The 26,986-nt window shown below is 42.8% G+C and overlaps 1 protein-coding gene across 3 annotated transcripts in view; it reads left to right on the top strand.

The window, feature by feature from the left end:
* The window catches only part of ATXN1 (ataxin 1), a 305,384-nt gene extending 278,661 nt beyond the window's left edge, over nucleotides 1-26,723 (top strand). For all 3 annotated transcript variants that reach the window (XM_044295737.1, XM_044295735.1, XM_044295736.1), the window contains exons 6-7: nucleotides 4,249-6,289; nucleotides 25,593-26,723. In XM_044295737.1, coding sequence (XP_044151672.1) covers nucleotides 4,418-6,289; nucleotides 25,593-26,117 — 2,397 coding nt within the window. In that variant the 5' untranslated portion in view covers nucleotides 4,249-4,417 and the 3' untranslated portion in view covers nucleotides 26,118-26,723. The remainder of the gene's footprint in view (nucleotides 1-4,248; nucleotides 6,290-25,592) is intronic.
* The last annotated feature ends 263 nt before the right edge of the window (nucleotides 26,724-26,986 follow it).

Genomic DNA, 26,986 nt, shown 5'->3' with positions numbered 1-26,986 from the left:
AGCAATCTACTCAGTATTAAATATTATACTGTATTAAAGAGTTGTCCCATCTGGAAATCTATGGCATATTGATAGGATATGCAATAAATGTCCAATAAGTCGGACCAGCTCCTATATCAAGAACAAGGCCCAACTGTGAATAGAGAGCACATTGTGCATATGTCACATCCCCTCCATTCACAGCTATGGGACAACCCCAAAGTATAATATTTATTTTGAATTATATTGAATATAACAATTGATAACAGTAATAAGTATCTTGTATTTCCTATAAATCAACAATGCTGCAGCATCTTTTAATTAGGAACTTTCTGCTGTTCTCTTCCTCTCTCAATCCTGCAAGCACTACTTTTTTGCAGTGCGGACTGTCAGATGCGGATCGAGGACTCCATTAAATGAATGGGTCCGTGTCCGCAGACGGCAGGCACACTGTCGGTGCCCTTACATTGTAGTCAGCAATTTGCAGTCTGTAGCACAGCCGGCACACGGTAGTGTGCATGAGGCCTAAGGCTGTATTTACAAAGGCCAGCTTTGGTGCACCTTTTTATAGCATTTCTGTTGGCTTAAACCAGGGTTAGATCATAAGGAGACGTATAACACATGTGCTGTAAAGGTATCCAGTCGGCTGTCCTAGCAGAGGAACAGCCTGCCAGAGTTCACCGGATCCGGCATAGCTGGATACTACGGTTTGCCACCAGAATCCATTGACTGTAATGGGATCCGTCCAGTTTCCATGGGTCCGGATTCAGTGCGGGTGCAATGCGTTCAACTCACGCATCGCATCCGCACGGAATACTCGCCCGTGTGAAAGGGGCCTAAGGGCTCTTTCACACGAACAGATCCCGTGAGTGGAATACCCTGCGTGCAAGACAGAGACAAGGAGCATTAACATAATTGATAATGCTCCGGGCCTCTCTGTGATCTTTTTACTACAAAATCACAGTGACAACTTTATCTTACCGTGATTTTGTAGTAAAAAGGTCACAGAGAGGCCCGGAGCATTATCAGTCATGTTAATGCTCCTTGTCTGTGCTGTCCGGAACGGGGCTTGGCTCTCTTTCACGCAGCGTATTCCATGCACGGGATCCGCTCGTGTGAAAGAGCCCTAACTGCATTCCTCCTCATGAACATCTCAATGCCTATCACAGCTGACAGAGCTAGTTACAGTAATGTAACTTTCTAATCTGCTGAGCTGTGAGGCAGATGTTCCCGAGTCAAAGAGAGAGAAAAATTATCACAAATTCTTTACCAGTTATCCTTTCTTCAGCACAGTCTTCCCCTCACAGTTGTTTTCACACTTGTTCCAACACCCGCCTACACAATCCTAATAAAAGTCAGCACTTTGAACTACATGGTGTTATCTTTTTCTTTTTTTTTTCTCTTCTTATATTTAAAGGATACCTGTCGTTTTAGGCGACTTGTCAATAAGCTGCAATGTGTGTACACCATGTCCGGGCAATGTATGTCTTGCATTCTACATTTATCCCTAATTGTCAGTTTTCTCTGCGCTAAATGGTATATAGTCTAGCTGTTATGATGTCTCCCATACACAATACTCATACACAAGTTCCTGTTCTCATATCTCTCTGTAGGACTCTCTCAGCAGCAACTTGGATGACATTAAACAGCAGTACTCAGCAGTGTACATGGAAACCCAGCTCTGCTGTGAGATAGAAAACTTTATAGAGCCAGCAACAGTAGTATCTCTGTGTGTCTCTGCCTCTGTCTCCTTCTTGCAGTTTAGTCCTCCTCCTCTCTCCATAATCTTCTAGGGGCAACATATAACCTGATCCCTCGGTGAGCTGATAGTCTGTCTCGTTTCTCAAGATGGATTTTAGCACTGAATTGAGAATGAATGAAGACAAGAAAAGAACCAAATTAAGAAGAGGCTTTTTTCTCTCATAAGATATACTACAAAGTTTCTTATATTCACTTGTACTATTGGTTTATGCAAAGTCATACTCTAAATCATGATATTTTAGGCTGTAGTGGTGTCACTGTATTTCAGAGTAAGATTTAAATGTAGAAATAGACATGGTTCATTTAAACAAGAATGGACTAATATAGTAATTTTATTTCACGTTCATACCCAACCAAATTATGAAAGTATTTTTATGCGTCTCATAAAATATATGGTTACAGGTACTTTTGCAATCCATCAGCAGTGGCTTGCACACTTTAGAAAAAGTCCTGGTCTCTCTGTTGGCTGGGACCGTGGGAGCTCACATAGGCTGGTGCTTTTTCTATAGTGTGCAAGCACGTCCACCACTGCTGGATTGCGAGGTGGTCATAACCATGGAAGCAAGCAGTGTATATTGTGATGGAAAATGAATCTAGCCAGCAAAGGAAGTAATATGGACAATCATAATACATTAGTAAGTGGCTTGTATTAACTTTCTCTACATGATAAATGCTATTTGCTGGAGTGACTAAACCCCTTTAAGTCCTTGTAAAATGCTGTAGCACTTAGAGACTGTAGCCATTAGAGATTAATAAATCATTCAAAATTCAAATCAGGTTTGATTAAGCCAAATCGGTCGACCAATTAAATATTGGACTGAATCAATTCTACCCAAATTGAAAGTGCTCCTAGAATATTTTTTTTAACAATTTCTCTCTCTCTCTCTATCTCTCTAAAAAATTCTGATTTGGATGCAACTCATATTTTTAATAAAATTCATGTTAAATCCTGTTAGTTTAGAATGTATTTGCTCATCTCTAAATTGCATTCATACATACAGATGTAGTATAGGCTAAACAGACTGACAATCACAGCATCTTACATAATCAGTTGCTGAAGACTTTCAATGGCTTTTGTTACATTAAGTGTCAATTTAAAGTTTCCTGAAATTACATATTTAATGTGTTAAGTCTCAGTTTACAGAAGGCTGCAACTTGTAGAATGTGTATTTGGCGGCATTTTATCACTGTGCTTTTTGATAAAAAATGTGGCAGCCAAATGTTACTTTACAGTCTATAGCAAAATATTGTAAAATGTACATACATGGGGGAGATTTACCAAAATACACAGAATTCTAGCTCAGTTTAAGATGAGAATTTTGCGTACATGCCACAATTATTATGTGTTTAGTCTATTTTTACGCCTCTCTAGAGGATCACTAGTGTCTGACTTCAAGGTACACCAAATATCCCATATAACATGAACCACTGTGATACATTTTACCAGCCTGGTATCAGTTTTCACTGTCTAAATATTACATAGAATTAGCTAATATGCTTTTGATGTTTTAGTTTTTATGACTCTTGGGTTCGGTAGTGTTTTTCTTTTTCTTCAAAAGCAGGATGCTGAACTTATGCCAATTTTTTCTGCTGCTTTTCTTTCCATAGGCTTCTAAAAACACTATTTTACTAAATTTTATAGAATAAAAACCCACTTGAAAAGTATGATTATTTTATGTGTTTTCAAATGCTGGAAAAAATGGTGTGTGATGGACACTTTAATCAGGAAAACACTGAATTTTTATGACACTAACAACAGCAGCAAAAACCTAGAAAAATCATACCACAAGTGATGTTACAGCATATGTACTATTCTTTTTATTGGTGATCTATTTAAAAATGTGGTTTTTACCATTTTTGTTCATGGATAAATATTATATCAGTTCATAGTAGCTTTTACCTTTAAGGGGTTTTCCGATCTCACCATTTCCTCTGCGAGATGGGACTAAGCGCTGAACCTAGGTGGCCAGGCTAACAGAAACAGCTGAGTGGGCTGGTAATGAAAAGGAGATACACAAACAGCTATCATTTCAGCTACCTAGGGCTGGCACTTACTACCATCTTGTTGTGGAAATGGCAAAAAGGGACAACTCCTGTAAGTAAACTGAAAAATTATAATGTGCAGGTTTCTTTGATTTTCTTTAATAAACCAACCTCTGGGCCTCTGAGTCATCTTGTACTTGACGTGCTCTTTTTTGCAAGCTCTTCTATGTTATATAAGACAGACCTTATATAAAAAAAACTGCTAAGGCTCATATCTTTTGCTAACCTTTATTAAAGAATCCTGCCTTTCATTTTGCAGTATATTAATATTCTACATTTCGTATGTCCACATTAAGGGGAACCCATTTTATTGGGAAACTATTTTGATGTTTTTCTAAACAGTTGTATGATTTTTACAATATCCCTAAAACAATATAAAACCAGATATATTTCAGTCCCTTCCATTTTCTGCTTGATTTTTAACAAGAACATGTAAATGATTTTAATGTGTTGTATTTTTTCTAGATTCCACACCAGTCGTTGGAACATTGTGCTCCCAGGGAGATGATTCCCCATGAAGTTGTTGGGTTTCCTTCAGGAATTAAATGTGATTTTCCTTTCACCAGACTGAAATCAGCATCAGTCAGACAGTGAGCAGGCAGTGGTGGTTGGCGGGGGTGGCAGAAAGCAAAACATGAAATCTAATCAAGAACGGAGCAATGAAAGCCTGCCACCAAAGAAACGTGAAATTCCCGCCACCAGTCGAACGTCTGAAGAGAAGACAGTAGGATCGACAAGTGAAAACCACCGGACAGATAGTTTATCATGGCTCTCCACCACAGTAAGCAGCCATGGTGGACGTCATCCTGGGCCTGCAGGAACTTCTGTAGAAGCTGGTTTACAGCAGGGGATAGGTTTACATAAAACGCATTCAAGTGGTATAGACTATTCACCCAGTGCTCCAAGGTCGGTACCAACAGCATCAGCAGTTCCTGCTATTTATCAAACTGCGCAGTCTCAATCAGGGGCATCTGCATCTCCTGTGCAATATACTAATGTGCCCCAAACGTTCCAGTTTATTGGACCGCCGTATAGTGGACCACAATACACAGGATTCATCAATTCGCAGCTAATTTCACCTACATCAAATTCCGCGTCAAGTGCTGTGCCCTCAACAGTAACAGGAGTCACCACTCCATCACAACGCAGCCAGATGGAAGCATATTCCACTATGCTGGCAAATGTAAGCAGCTTAAGCCAGCAGGGGCATAAAATGGAATCACATCTAGATCGGACTCCTGGATTGGTTGCAGCAGGATCACCACCTACCCAGTCAAGTCATTATGTCCATATTTCCAGCTCATCACAGGGTGGAGTCAGAACTCTATCACCACCAAGTATCCCAGTGCATTTACATACCCACCCAGTGATTCCACATACACTTACGCTGGGCGCTTCCTCCCAGGTGGTTGTGCAGTACTCAGATTCAGGAGCTCATTATATTGCTAGGGACCCTACAAAAAAAGAAGAAAGTTTCAGGTCACAAGCCAAGGAATTATTAAATGGTGAAATAGAGAAAGTTAGGAGATTTGTAGTTCCTTCCTCCACAGATGCACAGCTATTGAAAGCAGGCAATAATAAACCAGCTTCCCAACATTATGAGACACGGCACGTAGTGGTGCACCCTAGTACCGAATTCAGTGCTCGGGATCCCTCAGGTGTTCGGACCTCTGTCATGGTAGTGCCCAACAGCAACACAGCTGCCACAGACATTGATGTTCTACAAACCATTAAGAGAGAAACCTCACCCTCAATAGCTCATAACAAGGGAAGCTTACACTTAGGAAAACCAGCCCACCGGTCCTATGCTTTATCCCCACAACAGACTTTATGCGCAGAAGGCGTAAAAACATTGGCCACTTTATCTCCTCACACAGTCATCCAGACAACTCACAGTGCAGCAGAGCAACTTTCTGTTGGGCTGCCTGCTGCAGCCTTTTATGCGGGTACACAACAGCCAGTTATTGGCTATCTCAGCAGTCAGCAGCAAACCATTGGCTATCCTGGAAATTTGCCACAGCACTTGGTGATTCCGGGCACTCAGCCTTTACTCATACCAGTTGGCAATCCGGACATTGATTCATCTGCGGTAGGGGTAGCACCTGCTATTGTCACTTCATCTCCCCAATTTGCAGCAGTGCCTCATACATTTGTCACTACGCCCATTCCTAAAAGCGATAACTACAGTGCTGAATCACTAGCTACTCAAGCAGCCTACCAGACCACTTTGGTTCCGGCTCATTTCCACCTCCCTGTTGTACAGTCTGTTGCTTCTCCTATGGCAGCTGCACCTACACTGCCCCCTTATTTTGCAAAAGGGTCAATCATTCAGCTAGCCAATGGTGAACTAAAGAAGGTCGAGGATTTGAAAACTGAAGATTTCATACAGAGCGCTGATATTAGCAACGACTTGAAAATAGACTCCAGCACAGTTGAGCGGATTGAGAATAGCCATAGTCCTGGCATCGCTGTGGTACAGTTTGCTGTTGGAGAACATCGGGCCCAGGTGAGTGTAAGCAATAAATCGGGGGGAGGGGGGTGTCTTGTAGTGTCTAAATTGTAATGCTTTACCTTAAAGGGATTGTGCAGCCTCAGGATAGGTCAATAATATCTGATCGGTGGGAGTCCAACTCCCAGCACCCTTACCAATCAGCTGTTTGAAAAGAAGGCATTGCTCGTACAAGGGCTACTTCCTCTTCAAGACTACATGGTGCACAGCCTCATTTGCAGTGGTGGTGCAGTATAATTATAAGTGCTCTTCCCATTCAAGTGACTGAAACAAGCACTTGTAATTATACTGCGCCACTGAAACTTCTGATACGATGAGCAGTGTAATCTTGAAGAGGATAATTCAATAATAGGTACTGGCTGCACAAGCACTTTAAATATTACCGTCTAATTCTCACATAAAAAACACTATACTGTATACAGTGTAGAACACAATATTTGTAAAAATATTGTGAATTGCCAGCAGTATGCGATGAAAGTCTGGCTGGGTGTGGGGGTGTTGGGGGGGGGGGGTGTCTCTGCTCAGTCTGACACTGGCAGCACTGATTGAATAGTGTAATATTGTGCAGGGACACCCCCCAACTGGTAACACCCAGATGTTCTATCATTGCAAATGTCCTTGAGGAATAAAGGAATGACACAATGTATAAGTCATAACAATAGATGCTACAGAATTGTTATACAAGGGGTATGCAAAGAGTTGCTAAAACAGTCATGTCAGGTGAGGTTACGGGTCCACTTTAAAGGGGTTGTCCCAGTTCAATATAAAAAGCAGACAGTAGTGGGAAATGTCATAACATAATAAAAGCAGCATTGCGTACTTATTAGACCCAGTGTCATCGTTCCAGTTGTCGGTGACAGGATTTGTTTACTACATTACCCCTTCTGTCCAATCACTAGCCTCAGTGGTGCAACGTCAGGGAGAACCAGAGCACTGAATCTAACAGATCTCAATTAGGGTGAATAGGGCAAGGAATCAAAAGATCCCAGGTTCTAGTCCCCTAAGACAGTTCTGAAACAAAAGTGAAAAAAATATTCAAAATTTAAATCACCCCCTTTCCAAATTTTACATTCAAAAATATATTAACAAAAAAATAATAAACATATCAGGTATCGCCATGTCTGAACTATTAAAATATTTGTGAAAAATTCCTGTGCAGTGAACACCGAAACGGCACAAAAAAATTTGATACGTAATTCAGCATTTTCAGTCACCTTTCCACCCCAAAAAAAGGTAATAATAAAAAGTCATACCACAAAAATAGTACCAATAAAAATTACAGTTCGTCCCGCAAAAAATCAAGCCCTCATACAGGTCTGTAGACAGAAATATAAAAAAAAGTTATGGCTGTCAGAAAATGGTGATGAAAAGAAGATTTGGATTTTTTCAAAGTTATTTTTTTTTTACAGTATATTAAAATATTCAAATTTGGCATTGCTTTATTCTTATTGAGCTGCAGAATAAGGACATCGTGTCAATGTTAACACACAGTGAACACCGTGATGTCAAACCCCCCAAAACCTTGGCGAAATTGTGTTTTTTCTTTTCAATTTTACGCCACAAAGAATTAAAAAATTAAAAATGCATCTTGTCCCACCAAAAATATGTCCTCATATGGCTATATGATTGGAAAATTTTAACAGTTATGGCTAACGTGGGGAGGAAAAAAAACAAAAAAATGCTAAACCAAAAATGGGTCTGGTACTTAAGGGGTTAAATCAAGTTTTTATGTTAAGCAAATAAGCTTATTTAATAATCTTTCGTGATTTTTTTATTTATTCCCTACGTCATTAACTATATTTTAAAAATCCTGAAATCCTGCTATTTTCACACTGGCCACTACTAGGCCAACATTAACTGTTCTGTAGAGACCACTTTTCAGTAATCATCTCATTATCATCACAGAAATGATTTTAACAGCAAGATTAACTAACACTTACACATATACTGATAACACACAATCCACCATTCATAATAAGTGATGATCACAACTTATCTACCCCACCTCCCTGTGCAATGTCCCCTACACAGGTTACAGAACATGTCTATATAACACTCCCCCTCCCCCCATAGATGTCAATGAACATCTCATGTCTACTGGTCTATTGTGTCTATGGTCCTGCGGCTACCGTAAAGCAGCTCTCTAAATGCTGTTAACAGCAGCTCAGGCAAGAGGACTGCCCCCATAATCATGAACAGAAGATAACTTTCAAAAATATACAATAAGAAAATAATAACAGATTAAAAAAATATTTGTCATTGTCTGGTTTTTGTAAGAATTATATAGTTGATACATACCATTTAAAAGACAATGCTATCCAATATACAACAACTATATAAGACTCATAAAAATGTTAACATTTTAAAAGCTGTGCTTACACTTACTATAGGATGACACCGACACCTAACCTATGGAAAGCATACAAACGCCCTTCCCTTGGGTATCCTCTACATCCGTAGATCTTCATTTTCTATTTAAAATGGAATTAAACTTCTGGTTTCTTCACCCACACACCATAAGCAGCACAAAATTTTTCTTGTTTTGTAAGAGCACCTGAATGCCATACTAACCAAAAAATTGATTTTTGTCTTATTTGGAAACTTTTAGTATTTAAAAGGGAAATCGATTATGTTTTTCAATACAGTTTTATTAATCGTGCTAAAAGGACATATGTCAGGCCCCTTATACCCAATGGACACATTTAGGAGATTAGTTTTTTAATTTTTTTGCATTTTCTTTCTTGATCTATTACTTCCCCAATTTGAACAGTATGAATGGAATACTATAAATCAGGACATCTACATCTATTAGGAAATGACATATGTAAAAACTACTGTAATACTTTATTAGAGCAGTCTACTAGAACAGGGAAGTCAGTTGAATTACATGTTAATCCATCAACAGAGGAGAAAATTAAAGCTCCTGGGGCACCAATGCAAAATCTGTAACACTGTCCCACATCTGCCATGTGTAATTTTTTAGTCCAAAGGAGCCAGGACTGTTCCCTATAGTTGTATGAAAGCCTGTGCCTTGTACTTGATCGGCATACAGTAGTTTTGGCAGATGTGCAGTCACAAAAAGAGTTGAGCGAACACCTGGATGTTCGGGTTCGAGAAGTTTGGCCGAACTTCCCGGAAATGTTCGGGTTCGGGATCCGAACCCGATCCGAACTTCGTCCCGAACCCGAACCCCATTGAAGTCAATGGGGACCCGAACTTTTCGGCACTAAAAAGGCTGTAAAAAAGCCCAGGAAAGAGCTAGAGGGCTGCAAAAGGCAGCAACATGTAGGTAAATCCCCTGCAAACAAATGTGGATAGGGAAATGAATAAAAATAATACTAAAATAAATAAAAATTAACCAATATCAATTGGAGAGAGGTCCCATAGCAGAGAATCTGGCTTCACGTCACCCACCACTGTAACAGTCCATTGTCAGATAATTAGTCCCAGGCACCCAGGCAGAGGAGAGAGGTCCCTTAACAGAGAATCTGGCTTCATGTCAGCAGAGAATCAGTCTTCATGTCATAGCAGAAAATCATGCTTCACGTCACCCAACACTGGAACAGTCCATTGTCAGATATTTAGGCCCCGGCACCCAGGCAGAGGAGAGAGGTCCCGTAACAGAGATTCTGGCTTCATGTCAGCAGAGAATCAGTCTGCATGTCATAGCAGAGAATCAGGCTTCACGTCACCCACCACTGTAACAGTCCATTGTCATATATTTAGGCCCAGGCACCCAGGCAGAGGAGAGAGGTCCCGTAACAGAGAATCTGGCTTCATGTCAGCAGAGAATTAGTCTGCATGTCATAGCAGAGAATCAGGCTTCACGTCAGCCACCACTGCAACAGTTCATTGTCAAATATTTAGGCCCAGCACCCAGGCAGAGGAGAGAGGTCCCGTAACAGAGAATCTGTCTTCATGTCAGCAGAGAATCAGTCTGCATGTCATAGCAGAGAATCAGGCTTCACGTCAGCCACCACTGCAACAGTCCATTGGCATATATTTAGGCCCAGCACACAGGCAGAGGAGAGAGGTCCCGTAACAGAGAATCTGTCTTCATGTCAGCAGAGAATTAGTCTGCATGTTATAGCAGAGAATCAGGCTTCACGTCAGCCACCACTGCAACAGTCCATTGGCATATATTTAGGCCCAGCACACAGGCAGAGGAGAGAGGTCCCGTAACAGAGAATCTGTCTTCATGTCATAGCAGAGAATCAGTCTGCATGTCATAGCAGAGAATCAGGCTTCACGTCAGCCACCACTGCAACAGTCCATTGGCAAATATTTAGGCCCAGCACCCAGGCAGAGGAGAGAGGTCCCGTAACAGAGAATCTGGCTTCATGTCAGCAGAGAATCAGTCTGCATGTCATAGCAGAGAATCAGGCTTCACGTCAGCCACCAATGCAACAGTCCATTGGCATATATTTAGACCCAGCACACAGGCAGAGGAGAGAGGTCCCGTAACAGAGAATCTGTCTTCATGTCAGCAGAGAATTAGTCTGCATGTTATAGCAGAGAATCAGGCTTCACGTCAGCCACCACTGCAACAGTCCATTGGCATATATTTAGGCCCAGCACACAGGCAGAGGAGAGAGGTCCCGTAACAGAGAATCTGTCTTCATGTCATAGCAGAGAATCAGTCTGCATGTCATAGCAGAGAATCAGGCTTCACGTCAGCCACCACTGCAACAGTCCATTGGCATATATTTAGGCCCAGCACCCAGGCAGAGGAGAGAGGTCCCGTAACAGAGACTCTGGCTTCATGTCAGCAGAGAATCAGTCTGCATGTCATAGCAGAGAATCAGGCTTCACGTCAGCCACCACTGCAACAGTCCATTGTCAGATGTTTAGGCCCAGCACCCAGGCAGAGGAGAGAGGTCCCGTAACAGAGAATCTGGCTTCATGTCAGCAGAGAATCAGTCTGCATGTCATAGCGGAGAATCAGGCTTCACGTCAGCCACCACTGCAACAGTCCATTGGCATATATTTAGGCCCAGCACACAGGCAGAGGAGAGAGGTCCCGTAACAGAGAATCTGTCTTCATGTCAGCAGAGAATCAGTCTGCATGTCATAGCAGAGAATCAGGCTTCACGTCAGCCACCACTGCAACAGTCCATTGTCAGATATTTAGGCCCAGCACCCAGGCAGAGGAGAGAGGTCCCGTAACAGAGGATCTGGCTTCATGTCAGCAGAGAATCAGTCTGCATGACATAGCAGAGAATCAGGCTTCACGTCAGCCACCACTGCAACAGTCCATTGGCATATATTTAGGCCCAGCACCCAGGCAGAGGAGAGAGGTCCCGTAACAGAGACTCTGGCTTCATGTCAGCAGAGAATCAGTCTGCATGTCATAGCAGAGAATCAGGCTTCACGTCAGCCACCACTGCAACAGTCCATTGGCATATATTTAGGCCCAGCACCCAGGCAGAGGAGAGAGGTCCCGTAACAGAGACTCTGGCTTCATGTCAGCAAAGAATCAGTCTGCATGTCATAGCAGAGAATCAGGCTTCACGTCAGCCACCACTGCAACAGTCCATTGGCATATATTTAGGCCCAGCACACAGGCAGAGGAGAGAGGTCCCGTAACAGAGAATCTGTCTTCATGTCAGCAGAGAATCAGTCTGCATGTCATAGCAGAGAATCAGGCTTCACGTCAGCCACCACTGCAACAGTCCATTGTCAGATATTTAGGCCCAGCACCCAGGCAGAGGAGAGAGGTCCCGTAACAGAGGATCTGGCTTCATGTCAGCAGAGAATCAGTCTGCATGTCATAGCAGAGAATCAGGCTTCACGTCAGCCACCACTGCAACAGTCCATTGGCATATATTTAGGCCCAGCACCCAGGCAGAGGAGAGAGGTCCCGTAACAGAGACTCTAGCTTCATGTCAGCAGAGAATCAGTCTGCATGTCATAGCAGAGAATCAGGCTTCACGTCAGCCACCACTGCAACAGTCCATTGGCATATATTTAAGCCCAGCACACAGGCAGAGGAGAGAGGTCCCGTAACAGAGGATCTGGCTTCATGTCAGCAGAGAATCAGTCTGCATGTCATAGCAGAGAATCAGGCTTCACGTCAGCCACCACTGCAACAGTCCATTGTCAGATATTTAGGCCCAGCACCCAGGCAGAGGAGAGAGGTCCCGTAACAGAGACTCTGGCTTCATGTCAGCAGAGAATCAGTCTGCATGTCATAGCAGAGAATCAGGTTTCACGTCAGCCACCACTGCAACAGTCCATTGGCATATATTTAGGCCCAGCACACAGGCAGAGGAGAGAGGTCCCGTAACAGAGAATCTGTCTTCATGTCAGCAGAGAATCAGTCTGCATGTCATAGCAGAGAATCAGGCTTCACGTCAGCCACCACTGCAACAGTCCATTGGCATATATTTAGGCCCAGCACCCAGGCAGAGGAGAGAGGTCCCGTAACAGAGGATCTGGCTTCATGTCAGCAGAGAATCAGTCTGCATGTCATAGCAGAGAATCAGGCTTCACGTCACCCACCACTGTAACAGTCCATTGTCATATATTTAGGCCCAGGCACCCAGGCAGAGGAGAGAGGTCCCGTAACAGAGAATCTGTCTTCATGTCAGCAGAGAATTAGTCTGCATGTCATAGCAGAGAATCAGGCTTCACGTCACCCAACATTGGAACAGTCCATTGGCATATATTTAGGCCCCGGCACCCAGACAGAGGAGAGGTTCATTCAACTTTGGGTAGCCTCGCAATATAATGGTAAAATGAAAATAAAAATAGGATTGAATGAGGAAGTGCCCTGGAGTACAATAATATATGGTTAAGGGGAGGTAGTTAATGTCTAATCTGCACAAGGTATAGACAGGTCCTGTGGGATCCATGCCTGGTTCATTTTTATGAACGTCAGCTTGTCCACATTGGCTGTAGACAGGCGGCTGGGTTTGTCTGTAATGACGCCCCCTGCCATGCTGAATACACGTTCAGACAAAACGCTGGCCGCCGGGCAGGCCAGCACCTCCAAGGCATAAAAGGCTAGCTCTGGCCACGTGGACAATTTAGAGACCCAGAAGTTGAATGGGGCCGAACCATCAGTCAGTACGTGGAGGGGTGTGCACACGTACTGTTCCACCATGTTAGTGAAATGTTGCCTCCTGCTAACACGTTGCGTATCAGGTGGTGGTGCAGTTAGCTGTGGCGTGTTGACAAAAGTTTTCCACATCTCTGCCATGCTAACCCTGCCCTCAGAGGAGCTGGCCGTGACACAGCTGCCTTGGCGACCTCTTGCTCCTCCTCTGCCTTGGCCTTGGGCTTCCACTTGTTCCCCTGTGACATTTGGGAATGCTCTCAGTAGCGCGTCTACCAACGTGCGCTTGTACTCGCGCATCTTCCTATCACGCTCCAGTGCAGGAAGTAAGGTGGGCACATTGTCTTTGTAGCGTGGATCCAGCAGGGTGGCAACCCAGTAGTCCGCACACGTTAAAATGTGGGCAACTCTGCTGTCGTTGCGCAGGCACTGCAGCATGTAGTCGCTCATGTGTGCCAGGCTGCCCAGGGGTAAGGACAAGCTGTCCTCTGTGGGAGGCGTATCGTCATCGTCCTGCCTTTCCCCCCAGCCACGCACCAGTGATGGGCCCGAGCTGCGTTGGGTGCCACCCCGCTGTGAACATGCTTCATCCTCATCCTCCTCCACCTGCTCCTCATCCTCGTCCTCCAGTAGTGGGCCCTGGCTGGCCACATTTGTACCTGGCCTCTGCTGTTGGAAAAAACCTCCCTCTGAGTCACTTCGAAGAGACTGGCCTGAAAGTGCTAAAAATTACCCCTCTTCCTCCTCCTCCTCCTCCTGGGCCACCTCCTCTTCCATCATCGCCCTAAGTGTTTTCTCAAGGAGACATAGAAGTAGTATTGTAACGCTGATAACGGCGTGATCGCCACTGGCCATGTTGGTGGAGTACTCGAAACAGCGCAACAGGGCACACAGGTCTCGCATGGAGGCCCAGTCATTGGTGGTGAAGTGGTGCTGTTCCGTAGTGCGACTGACCCGTGCGTGCTGCAGCTGAAACTCCACTATGGCCTGCTGCTGCTCGCACAGTCTGTCCAGCATGTGCAAGGTGGAGTTCCACCTGGTGGGCACGTCGCATATGAGGCGGTGAGCGGGAAGGCCGAAGTTACGCTGTAGCGCAGACAGGCGAGCAGCGGCAGGATGTGAACGCCGGAAGCGTGAACCGACGGCCCGCACTTTATGCAGCAGCTCTGACATGTCGGGGTAGTTGTGAATGAACTTCTGCACCACCAAATTCAGCACATGCGCCAAGCAAGGGATGTGCGTCAAACCGGCTAGTCCCAGAGCTGCAACGAGATTTCGCCCATTATCGCACACCACCAGGCCGGGCTTGAGGCTCACCGGCAGCAACCACTCGTCGGTCTGTTGTTCTATACCCCGCCACAACTCCTGTGCGGTGTGGGGCCTGTCCCCCAAACATATGAGTTTTGAATGGCCTGCTGACGTTTACCCCGGGCTGTACTGAAGTTGGTGGTGAAGGTGTGTGGCTGACTGGATGAGCAGGTGGAAGAAGAGGAGGAGGAAGCCGAGAAGGAGGAGGTGGCAACAGGAGGCAAAGAATGTTGCCCTGCGATCCTTGGCGGCGGAAGGACGTGCGCCAAACAGCTCTCCGCCTGGGGCCCAGCCGCCACTACATTTACCCAGTGTGCAGTTAGGGAGATATAGCGTCCCTGGCCGTGCTTACTGGTCCACGTATCTGTGGTTAGGTGGACCTTGCCACAGATGGCGTTGCGCAGTGCACACTTGATTTTATCGGATACTTGGTTGTGCAGGGAAGGCACGGCTCTCTTGGAGAAGTAGTGCCGGCTAGGAACAACATACTGTGGGACAGCAAGCGACATGAGCTGTTTGAAGCTGTCTGTGTCCACCAGCCTAAATGACAGCATTTCATAGGCCAGTAGTTTAGAAATGCTGGCATTCAGGGCCAGGGATCGAGGGTGGCTAGGTGGGAATTTACGCTTTCTCTCAAATGTTTGTGAGATGGAGAGCTGAACGCTGCCGTGTGACATGGTTGAGATGCTTGGTGACGGAGGTGGTGGTGGTGTTGGTGGTACATCCCCTGTTTGCTGGGCGGCAGGTGCCAACGTTCCTCCAGAGGCGGAGGAAGAGGCCGAGGCGGCGGCAGCAGCAGAAGAGGCCGAGGCGGCAGCTGCAGAAGAGGTAGCAGGGGGAGCCTGAGTGACTTCCTTGTTTTTAAGGTGTTTACTCCACTGCAGTTCATGCTTTGCATGCAGGTGCCTGGTCATGCAGGTTGTGCAAAGGTTCAGAACGTTAATGCCTCGCTTCAGGCTCTGATGGCACAGCGTGCAAACCACTCGGGTCTTGTCGTCAGCACATTGTTTGAAGAAGTGCCATGCCAGGGAACTCCTTAAAGCTGCCTTTGGGGTGCTCGGTCCCAGATGGCGGCGGTCAGTAGCAGGCGGAGTCTCTTGGCGGCGGGTGTTCTGCTTTTGCCCACTGCTCCCTCTTTTGCTACGCTGTTGGCTCGGTCTCACCACTGCCTCTTCCTCCGAACTGTGAAAGTCAGTGGCACGACCTTAATTCCATGTGGGGTCTAGGACCTCATCGTCCCCTGCATCGTCTTCCACCCAGTCTTGATCCCTGACCTCCTGTTCAGTCTGCACACTGCAGAAAGACGCAGCAGTTGGCACCTGTGTTTCATCATCAGAGACATGCTGAGGTGGTATTCCAATGTCCTCATCATCAGGAAACATAAGTGGTTGTGCGTCAGTGCATTCTATGTCTTCCACCGCAGGGGAAGGGCTGGGTGGATGCCCTTGGGAAACCCTGCCAGCGGAGTCTTCAAACAGCATAAGAGACTGCTGCATAACTTGTGGCTCAGACAGTTTCCCTGGTATGCATGGGGGTGATGTGACAGACTGATGGGCTTGGTTTTCAGGCGCCATCTGTGCGCTTTCTGCAGATGACAGGGTGGGAGATAATGTGAACGTGCTGGATCCACTGTCGGCCACCCAATTGACTAATGCCTGTACCTGCTCAGGCCTTACCATCCTTAGAACGGCATTGGGCCCCACCAAATATCGCTGTAAATTATGGCGGCTACTGGGACCTGAGGTAGTTGGTACACTAGGACGTGTGGCTGTGGCAGAATGGCCACGTCCTCTCCCAGCACCAGAGGGTCCACTAACACCACCACGACCATGTCCGTGTCCGCGTCCTTTACTAGATGTTTTCCTCATTGTTATCGTTCACCACAACAACAAAAATATTATTTGACCCAATGTATTGAATTCAAATTCAGGCCTTTTTTTAAAGACAACTAACACTATCTGGCTATCTATTTAGGTACCGTATTACACTAATACAGGCACAGCAGTAACCACAGATTTAGCTGACTATAAATTTGAGGCCTATTATTTAGGCGCTGAGTGACAGGTTTAGGTTTACTGACAGAATTAGACTTGGAAATGCACAGTAGCGTGTGTGTGAAGTTATTCAGAATGACCCTATGTGCACCTTGAATATTATATACCCTTTTAGGGATAGATTTCAAATAGCTCTGAAACAGCAGAAACCACTAAATGAGGAAATTGCTAAATTGGGAATTGTATTTCAACCCAGAACAAAAAATGTGCTTTGACAGACACAAAATAACTTGACCAGCCACAACAGTACAACAGTAACGAAAGATTTAGCTGGATTTAAATTTGAGGCCTAGTATTTAGGCGCTGGGTGACAGGTATAGATTTACTGACAGAATTAGACTTGGAAATGCACAGTAGCGTGTGTGTGCAGTTATTCAGAATGACCCTATGTGCACCTTGAATATTATATACCCTTTTAGGGATGGATTTCAAATAGCTCTGATACAGCAGAAACCACTAAATTAGGAAATTGCTAAATTGGGAATTGTATTTCAACCCAGAACAAAAACTGTGCTTTGACGGACATTAAATAACTAGCCCAGCCACAACAGTACAGCAGTAACGACAGATTTAGCTGGATATAAATTTGAGGCTCAGTATTTAGGCGCTGGGTGACAGGTATAGATTTACTGACAGAATTAGACTTGGAAATGCACAGTAGCGTGTGTGTGAAGTTATTCAGAATGACCCTATGTGCACCTTGAATATTATATACCCTTTTAGGGATAGATTTCAAATAGCTCTGATACAGCAGAAACCACTAAATTAGGAAATTGCTAAATTGGGAATTGTATTTCAACCCAGAACAAAAACTGTGCTTTGACGGACATTAAATAACTAGCCCAGCCACAACAGTACAGCAGTAAAGACAGATTTAGCAGGATATAAATTTGAGGCCTAGTATTTAGGCGCTGGGTGACAGGTATAGATTTACTGACAGAATTAGACTTGGAAATGCACAGTAGCGTGTGTGTGAAGTTATTCAGAATGACCCTATGTGCACCTTGAATATTATATACCCTTTTAGGGATAGATTTCAAATAGCTCTGATACAGCAGAAACCACTAAATGAGGAAATTGCTAAATTGGGAATTGTATTTCAACCCAGAACAAAAAATGTGCTTTGACGGACACTAAATAACTTGACCAGCCACAACAGTACAGCAGTAACGACAGATTTAGCTGGATATAAATTTGAGGCCTAGTATTTAGGCGCTGGGTGACAGGTATAGATTTACTGACAGAATTAGACTTGGAAATGCACAGTAGCGTGTGTGTGTGAAGTTATTCAGAATGACCCTATGTGCACCTTGAATATTATATACCCTTTTAGGGATAGATTTCAAATAGCTCTGATACAGCAGAAACCACTAAACTAGGAAATTGCTAAATTGGGAATTGTATTTCAACCCAGAACAAAAAATGTGCTTTGACGGACACTAAATAACTTGACCAGCCACAACAGTACAGCAGTAACGACAGATTTAGCTGGATATAAATTTGAGGCCTAGTATTTAGGCGCTGGGTGACAGGTATAGATTTACTGACAGAATTAGACTTGGAAATGCACAGTAGCGTGTGTGTGAAGTTATTCTGAATGACCCTATGTGCACCTTGAATATTATATACCCTTTTAGGGATAGATTTCAAATAGCTCTGATACAGCAGAAACCACTAAATTAGGAAATTGCTAAATTGGGAATTGTATTTCAACCCAGAACAAAAACTGTGCTTTGACGGACATTAAATAACTATCCCAGCCACAACAGTAAAGCAGTAACGACAGATTTACAGGATATAAATTTGAGGCCTAGTATTTAGGTGCTGGGTGACAGGTATAGATTTACTGACAGAATTAGACTTGGAAATGCACAGTAGCGTGTGTGTGAAGTTATTCAGAATGATCCTATGTGCACCTTGAATATTATATACCCTATTAGGGATAGATTTCAAATAGCTCTGATACAGCAGAAACCACTAAATTAGGAAATTGCTAAATTGGGAATTGTATTTCAACCCAGAACAAAAACTGTGCTTTGACGGACATTAAATAACTAGCCCAGCCACAACAGTACAGCAGTAACGACAGATTTAGCAGGATATAAATTTGAGGCCTAGTATTTAGGCGCTGGGTGACAGGTATAGGTTTACTGACAGAATTAGACTGGGATATGCACAGTAGCGTGTGTGTGAAGTTATTCAGAATGACCCTATCAGCATCTTGATTCTGATATACCCTTTTAGGGATGTATTTAAAGTAGGCCTGATACAGCAGAAACCACTAAATTAGGAAATTGCTAAATTGGGAATTGTATTTCAACCCAGAACAAAAACTGTGCTTTGACGGACACTAAATAACTAGCCCAGCCACAACAGTACAGCAATAACGACAGATTTAGCAGGATATAAATTTGAGGCCTAGTATTTAGGCGCTGGGTGACAGGTATAGGTTTACTGACAGAATTAGACTGGGATATGCACAGTAGCGTGTGTGTGAAGTTATTCAGAATGACCCTATCAGCACCTTGATTCTGATATACCCTTTTAGGGATGTATTTAAAGTAGGCCTGATACAGCAGAAACCACTAAATTAGGAAATTGCTAAATTGGGAATTGTATTTCAACCCAGAACAAAAACTGTGCTTTGACGGACACTAAATAACTAGCCCAGCCACAACAGTACAGCAGTAACGACAGATTTAGCAGGATATAAATTTGAGGCCTAGTATTTAGGCGCTGGGTGACAGGTATAGGTTTACTGACAGAATTAGACTTGGAAATGCACTGTAGCGGGTGTGTGAAGTTATTCTGAATGACCCTATGTGCACCTTGAATATGATATACTCTTTTAGGGATAGATTTCAAATAGCTCTGATACAGCAGAAACCACTAAATTATGAAATTGCTAAATTGGGAATTGTATATCAACCCAGAACAAAAAATGTGCTTTGACGGACACTAAATAACTTGACCAGCCACACCAGTAACGACAGATTTAGCTGGATATAAACTTGAGGCCTAGTATTTAGGCGCTGGGTGACAGGTATACGTTTACTGACAGAATTAGACTGGGATATGGCCAAAAAATAACCACACTATTGATGGTTAAATGCACTTGGTGTGACAGCTTGACCAACCACACTACTGAGGGTTAAATGCACTTGGTGACAGGCGCAGCTTGCCCCTGATGTAGTATATGGCCAAAAAATAAAAAGACTATTGCTGGTTGAATGCACTTGGTGTGACAGCTTCACCCTGATGTAGGCTTTAGCCAAAAAACAAGCACACCATTGAGGGTTAAATGCACTTGATGACAGGCGCAGCTCTCCCCTGATGTAGTATATGGCCAAAAAATAAACAGACTATTGCTGGTTAAATGCACTTGGTGTGACAGCTTCACCCTGATGTAGGCTTTAGCCAAAAAACAACCACACCATTGAGGGTTAAATGCATTTGGTGACAGGCGCAGCTTGCCCCTGATGTAGTATATGGCCAAAAAATAACCAGACTATTGCTGGTTAAATGCACTTGGTGTGACAGCTTGACCAACCACACTACTGAGGGTTAAATGCACTTGGTGACAGGCTCAGCTTGCCCCTGATGTAGTATATGGCCAAAAAATAAACAGACTATTGCTAGTTAAATGCACTTGGTGTGACAGCTTCACCCTGATGTAGGCTTTAGCCAAAAAACAACCACACCATTGAGGGTTAAATGCACTTGGTCGCAGCTTGTGCTTGCGCACCACAAGACACAAAATGGCCGCCGATCACCCCAGAAAAAAGTGACTGACAAACGGTCTGGGCAGCCTAAAAACAGTGAGCAATTGAGTATCAGCAGCTCAATGATCCACATCTGCAGATCGATCAATTAATCAAGTCTTTTGGAGGAGTTAATCAGCCTAATCTCGCCCTACTGTCGCAGCCGCAACCTCTCCCTATGCTGATCAGAGCAGAGTGACGTGCGGCGCTACGTGACTCCAGCTTAAATAGAGGCTGGGTCACATGGTGCTCTGGCCAATCACAGCCATGCCAATAGTAGGCATGGCTGTGATGGCCTCTTGGGGCAAGTAGTATGACGCTTGTTGATTGGCTGCTTTGCAGCCTTTCAAAAAGCGCCAAGAAAGCGACGAACACCGAACCCGAACCCGGACTTTTACGAAAATGTCCGGGTTCGGGTCCGTGTCACGGACACCCCAAAATTCGGTACGAACCCGAACTATACAGTTCGAGTTCGCTCATCCCTAGTCACAAGGTGAGTTCACACCGCCGCTATATATTTCTATTCTTCTGCATCATTAGAGGTTATGATGGTTACACTATATTTTTTTTATCATTCTTCAAAAAGGCCATATAACTGTAAGCGATAATAATTATATAAATTTAGAGAACATATAATGACTTTTCTATTGCCTAAACCTTGACTTCCTAATTATTGAAAATAAAACGTTGAAATCTGGATGATAACATCGCATACCAATAACCATCTAAATTCCCCCACCCACGATTTTAAAGGGCAAGCCCGGCTATGAATGACTAATATCACAACTAGCTTAGTATTGTTGGTTGCTGTATTTGTTTCAACATGCGGTGGTGTGTTCTGAGGAGAAATTCCATCGGATATGAAGAATCTCTCTTCCTTTCTCTTCTCTATACAGCTGATAACATATACTGTATGAGCTGCTATTACATTCGTTTTTGAAGTTATTTTTGTATTTATAAGTATAAAATGTGAAATTGACTCTGTGCCATTGTTTTGTGTATGTCACAGAGCCCTTTCATAACTACCATGTTTGCAGTAGAATATTTGACTGCTTTAGCAAGAAAATTGCATGCTGCCAAAATACACTCTGAAGAGTGGACTTAATGTAGACCTGTAAAACAAACGATATACATACACATTTTAAAACACTATTCCTTTTCTAGTCTATTGGACTCATATGAAATTTTCATATGTGTTCTGTATTGTTCTGTATTGTTATTCACATTCAAATACATGTAAAATCATGTATTGCTCTTACCTTCTTATATACGGTACAGGACTGTGTTCATGTCCTTAAGTATGCACAATCCCTTTCCTGTGTAATGTGTTATAACTATAAAGCTTAAACTTTTCTAAACACAGTTTGAACTGTCATTGTTTATGATAGTTGTAGACTATCTTTTATACTTTGTGTAGTTTTAAGGTAATGACATACTTTTAGATAAACCATAAAGCATACCTGAGTTTTCAAAACAGTTTATATAATGGCTGAGCAGGTCTTTTTGGGGCTTAATTATGTTTTTTTCAGCCATATTATTCCCATGTTTCAGCTGCATAGCTAGATGCATTTCACTCAGAAGCAAGGGTTGTATCCCTTCTGTGAAATATGTACTGCTGTGACATCATTTCCCTTACTTCCGACTATGTTTGCTTTCAGCTATGGAGCTCATAGAACACATAAGGAGGTATATATCACACTTACACAAAAGCATCTTCAGAAGCAATGTAGAAGCAGTTCTTCTATCAGGCTCTCGACTAGCTCAGACACGCCCCCACTTCCTCTCAGGCATCTTCTATGTCTCTTTTACTAGGGACGGATCTTGCCTGACAACAGACAGTGGACTGCAGGTTAAGTGGAAGTGAGACACCTATTTTTCAGGTGGATACAGGCAGATTTTTTAAATGAAATGATTTACACATATGCTAGTTACACAATTCTTTATTAAATGAAATTAAATTGCGTGAAAATATGATGACTCTTTAAGATGCAAATTCATCCTATGTGTCATTTCATAGAAACATTCTATGGGAATCACTAAGGGAATAGAGGATAGAGCAACCTTCATTTCACTGGGGAAATTTGACTATTATAACAAAAAGTGAGATTATCGATATGGGGATATGTGTTAGGCATAGAATAGGTTAAATGACTAGTTATCAACCACATGATATACCAAATGGCATCTTGCAAATAGTGTTCAGAAAAAGCAAGCAGAGGTGTAAAATATTTTGGTTTTAACATCAGGTCATTAAAAGTGAATACTCATTAATATCCTTATAGTGGAAAATTGACAGTATCCTTAGAGAAGACCTGTCATCCCTCCAGAAATGTTTTCGTGATTACTTGAATTCCTCTTATAATAACAATTCTGACGCATCTGTTCTTAAATTTTTGCATTGTGCTGTTTTCCCTGTTAGTACTTAATTAATTTGCAACTGGATGTTACTGTTTATCTCATCAAAGGGATTAGTCCCTACACGGTCTGACAGCATTGACTGGACAATTTTTAAGGACCCCCCCCAACTGGAAACACCCAATTGGCAATTTTTGGAGGAATAACAGAGGAACTGCATAATGCTGAGTTCTAAGATGCTCTAGAATAATTTCTCCCCATAAATAGAAGCAGAGGTGGACTGTGAATTTCCTGGAAAAAATACTAAAAGTGGCCTTATGTTGTGGGTGGGTCCAAAGTGATAGAAGGCGGGGCAACAGAAGTAGGTGGGGCCAGCTATACCATATTGCTGTAGAAAATACCACCCCAGCAGATGCAAATACCACAGTGCATCACAAAATAATGCCCCAGCAGCACAAAATACCTCCCCAGCAGCTGCCCCTCTTTGGTGACCAGTGCCAGCTGTCTAGTTGTCTAGTTCTATCCTCCTACTCTAGTTGCCTCAGGATAAAATACATTTGAATTCAGTAGTCAGTAGGGAAGCATCAGATCATTACTTACCTGGCGGGCAGCTGTGATGAGGGCTCAGGACAGCCCCCTGGGCACCACCGGGACATTTCCCTGTAGAATCTATGGCCAGTCCACCCCCGGATACAAGGCTTTCACTGAGAAGTTCTCCCCAAACTGTAAAGACTATGGAGACTGTTGTTACTTCATTCACACAAGGGACTTTAGATTTGGCCCAACACCTTCAATTGTGTCACCGGCTTTAGACACAGAATGACAGGGAGTGTGTCTGAGGCGTGAAAACCCATTCACCTGATTTTCTAACATGCCTATCTGGTGAACTCCAGGAAGGAGAAGATATTCTGTGCTTACACACCCAAGAAAATTTAGGAAGGTTTTCAGGATGGGGAGTGTTCATTTGTAGAACGGTTCTTCCAGAACTAGAAATATAGTCTGCTCTTTTTCCAGAAAGAGTACTACTCAAAGGGTCATGAGTTGTGTTAATAGGACAGGAATGGTGCAGCAGACATTTTTTCTAACTCAGGACAAACCCCTCTTCATTTGTTTATTAAGATGCAGATAATAAATAAGACAACATACCCACTTATTTTTATCTTCAATTATTACAAATGGAAAATGGAAGAGCAGGGATATTAATACCTGTGACATTGCCTAAAAATATTACTTTGAAAGTCTGTGTTCTTTTTTTTTTTGCTAAAGCAAAATGGCAAGGTTTTGAAGGACAATATACTTATGTAACAAAGCAATCCAGTTTTTTTTCACATAGACATGGTACAAATGAACAAAGTCATCGGAATTAGTAGCTGAACAGTTACAAAAGATAACATCATGCATCAGAAGAGTCAATGAGTTTTATGGAAACTAGGAATTATAAAAGTTCTTAAAAGCTTCTGCTGCCACATCACTTCTATAATGCTAGCCTCTATTAAATGCGCATGCCGTTATTACAGTTTTATCAAATAGCATAGGGCAGTAAAAAATCCTACTTGTTTTCATTCAAGTTAGACTTTTTATTGTTCAAAACCTGCTAAAAGGAAATATTGAAAAAGCTACATTTTGCAAAGGGACAACAGAACCAATAGAGCATATGAATCTGAAAGTCTAGCAACTTCTCTAGCTGCCATCATAAAGACAGAATTAATAAAAAAAAACATTTGTCAATATATTTCATTACTTCTATTGCATTGATCCTGAGTTACAGCTTTTATTATAATCCAGAGCTGAATTCGTAATTCTGAGGGATGTCATTTTTATTGCCATAAGACACATGCCAACCAGCTTACTGAAGCTCCTATAATGCATAAGGACAGTTCATTTTTCCTACATTAGACCACTGTACAGTGCCTAGTGTAATGATTTCACTTCTCAAAAAACAAGTCACCAGAATAAACCCAAGAACATTGAGTCAAGCAGGAAACGCATGGAGGTTTTAGCTGTGGGACTATAATACAGGCTGTAACTCTGCATCTGGTAAGTAAAGCAATGTATTTAGAAAGTTACATGTACATTAACTTTCGAGGTAGAAACAGATTTCTTCTACAATTCACATGGTAAAACACATGTTATACTTGATTCCTGCATAAGCAATGTCATTGATAAGTAAGTCATGGTAGATTAGTGGATGTTTGGGTGGATATCTGAAGATCAATTAACTATTAGCATGGTTAAAAGGATTATCTTATCTGAGAAATTGGTGGCATATCCTAGATCCTACCTCTGGGACCCATACCCATCTCCAGAAAGGGACCCCAGGACTCACGAAGTGAGCAGACAGCAGTCGCACATGCACATTAATTTCTATGGGACTAGCTATGTCTGGCTTTCCCATAGAAGTGAATGGTTGCATTTGCGCCATGTGCTCTCCTTTAATTTCTATAGGATTGCCAAAAACAGCCTTGAGTGCTTGCTTGGTTATTTTTGGTATTCCAATAGAATAAATAAACAGTAAACTGCACATGTGCAGTGCACTCTCCCTCACTTTTGGGGGAGAGATAGGTGCATGTCTCAGAGGTGGGACCAGCACTTATCTGATTTTTATGGCAAATGCTAGGAAATATGCCATCAAAGTCTCAGATGACACAATCCCTTAACTATAGTTTTTTGTTTTGTTTATGTGCAGATGTACTACCTTGTTTCTTAAGAACATTAACAAATCTGTACATTTTAAACATGTATTATCCTTTATTGTATCTTTGCAGGTCAGCGTAGAAGTCTTGATAGAATATCCGTTTTTTGTGTTTGGCCAAGGCTGGTCATCATGTAGTCCCGAGAGAACAAGCCAGCTGTTTGATTTACCGTGCTCCAAGTTGTCAGTAGGAGATGTCTGCATATCGCTTACACTCAAGAATCTGAAAAATGGCTCCATAAAGAAGGGGCAACCCATGGATTCAGCTAGCATCTTGCTGAAGCACCCAAAGAATGACAGTCTGTCAGGAAATAGACATAGATATGCAGAACAGGAGAATGGAATTAATCAGGGAAGTGCACAGGTGTCCTCTGAGAATGGTGAACTAAGGTGTCCTGCCGGTTTGAATGCCGCGACCTTTGAAGCCAAAATTGAACCTGGCAAACCCATGGTGACAAGGAAGAGGAGGTGGTCTGCCCCAGAATCAAGAAAATTAGAGAAGTCTGAAGATGAACCACCATTGACTCTTCCCAAGCCTTCTTTTATTCCTCAGGAGGTTAAGATTTGCATCGAAGGTAGATCCAATGTAGGCAAGTGAAAACATACTTAGAGAAACAAAAATAGGCTTACCCTTGTCTTTTTTATTCAGATTACTGTACTGTAGAATAAATAACCCAGTATTTACACATTATCATCTTATTTTAGGTTTATGTTATAACATTGTTATAGTTGCAACTGGTATCTTTCAGGAGACTGTTGGTGCATAAGTTCTTTTCACAAGTGTTCACTCATGCAGTACCTAGGATCGGGGGGGGGGGGGAGCTAAGCTTTCTGCAGTCTTGATGGACAGGATTGTATAAACATGGCTTCCGTGATTAGTTGCAGGGTGCCAACTTTAAAGTTCAAACGACTTCAGCTCTTTTCTTTCAGAAAGGATTACAAGGGAAATGCAGGCAAGATACTTGGGCTGTCCCTTGTTGGGAGGGTATAGCTTCATGTTTGTTTTTGTTGTAGGCCACTGGCACAAACAATCCCAGTTTAATGTTATTGTCTTGCCGACAATGAGAAAGATACCATTTCATATACTTAAGTCGGGAGAATTATCTATGTTTACCTTTTCTTCATTTGGTCTTATGATAGGTTGCAATCTAGTGCCATGTCTCATGTTGGTGTTTTTTTTTTTGAGCCCACAATTTGAGCCCAGATAAACCATGATAATAACCATGAATCTACATTATTGTGGACAAATGGCACTTTGTATGCAGTACCATGAATTCATCCTGAGTAAGCCTAACTGCACAAGTGAAATGTTAGAGGGTCAACGGCCCTCATTGCTCTAAAAAGTTTTAAAAAATGTTGTGCTGTGAAAAATTCAGTCAATTATGTCCTTTGATTTATTTTTTATTATTAATATTGAAACTTCCAGTGATTGATCTGCTGACGAAGCATTGCTTGCCTCCATCAAAA

Source organism: Bufo gargarizans, chromosome 5 (genome assembly GCF_014858855.1).
Source record: "Bufo gargarizans isolate SCDJY-AF-19 chromosome 5, ASM1485885v1, whole genome shotgun sequence".
Taxonomy (NCBI): domain Eukaryota; kingdom Metazoa; phylum Chordata; class Amphibia; order Anura; family Bufonidae; genus Bufo; species Bufo gargarizans.
The sequence above is the reverse complement of the archived record's forward strand: the minus strand, read 5'-3'. Positions and strand labels throughout refer to the sequence as shown.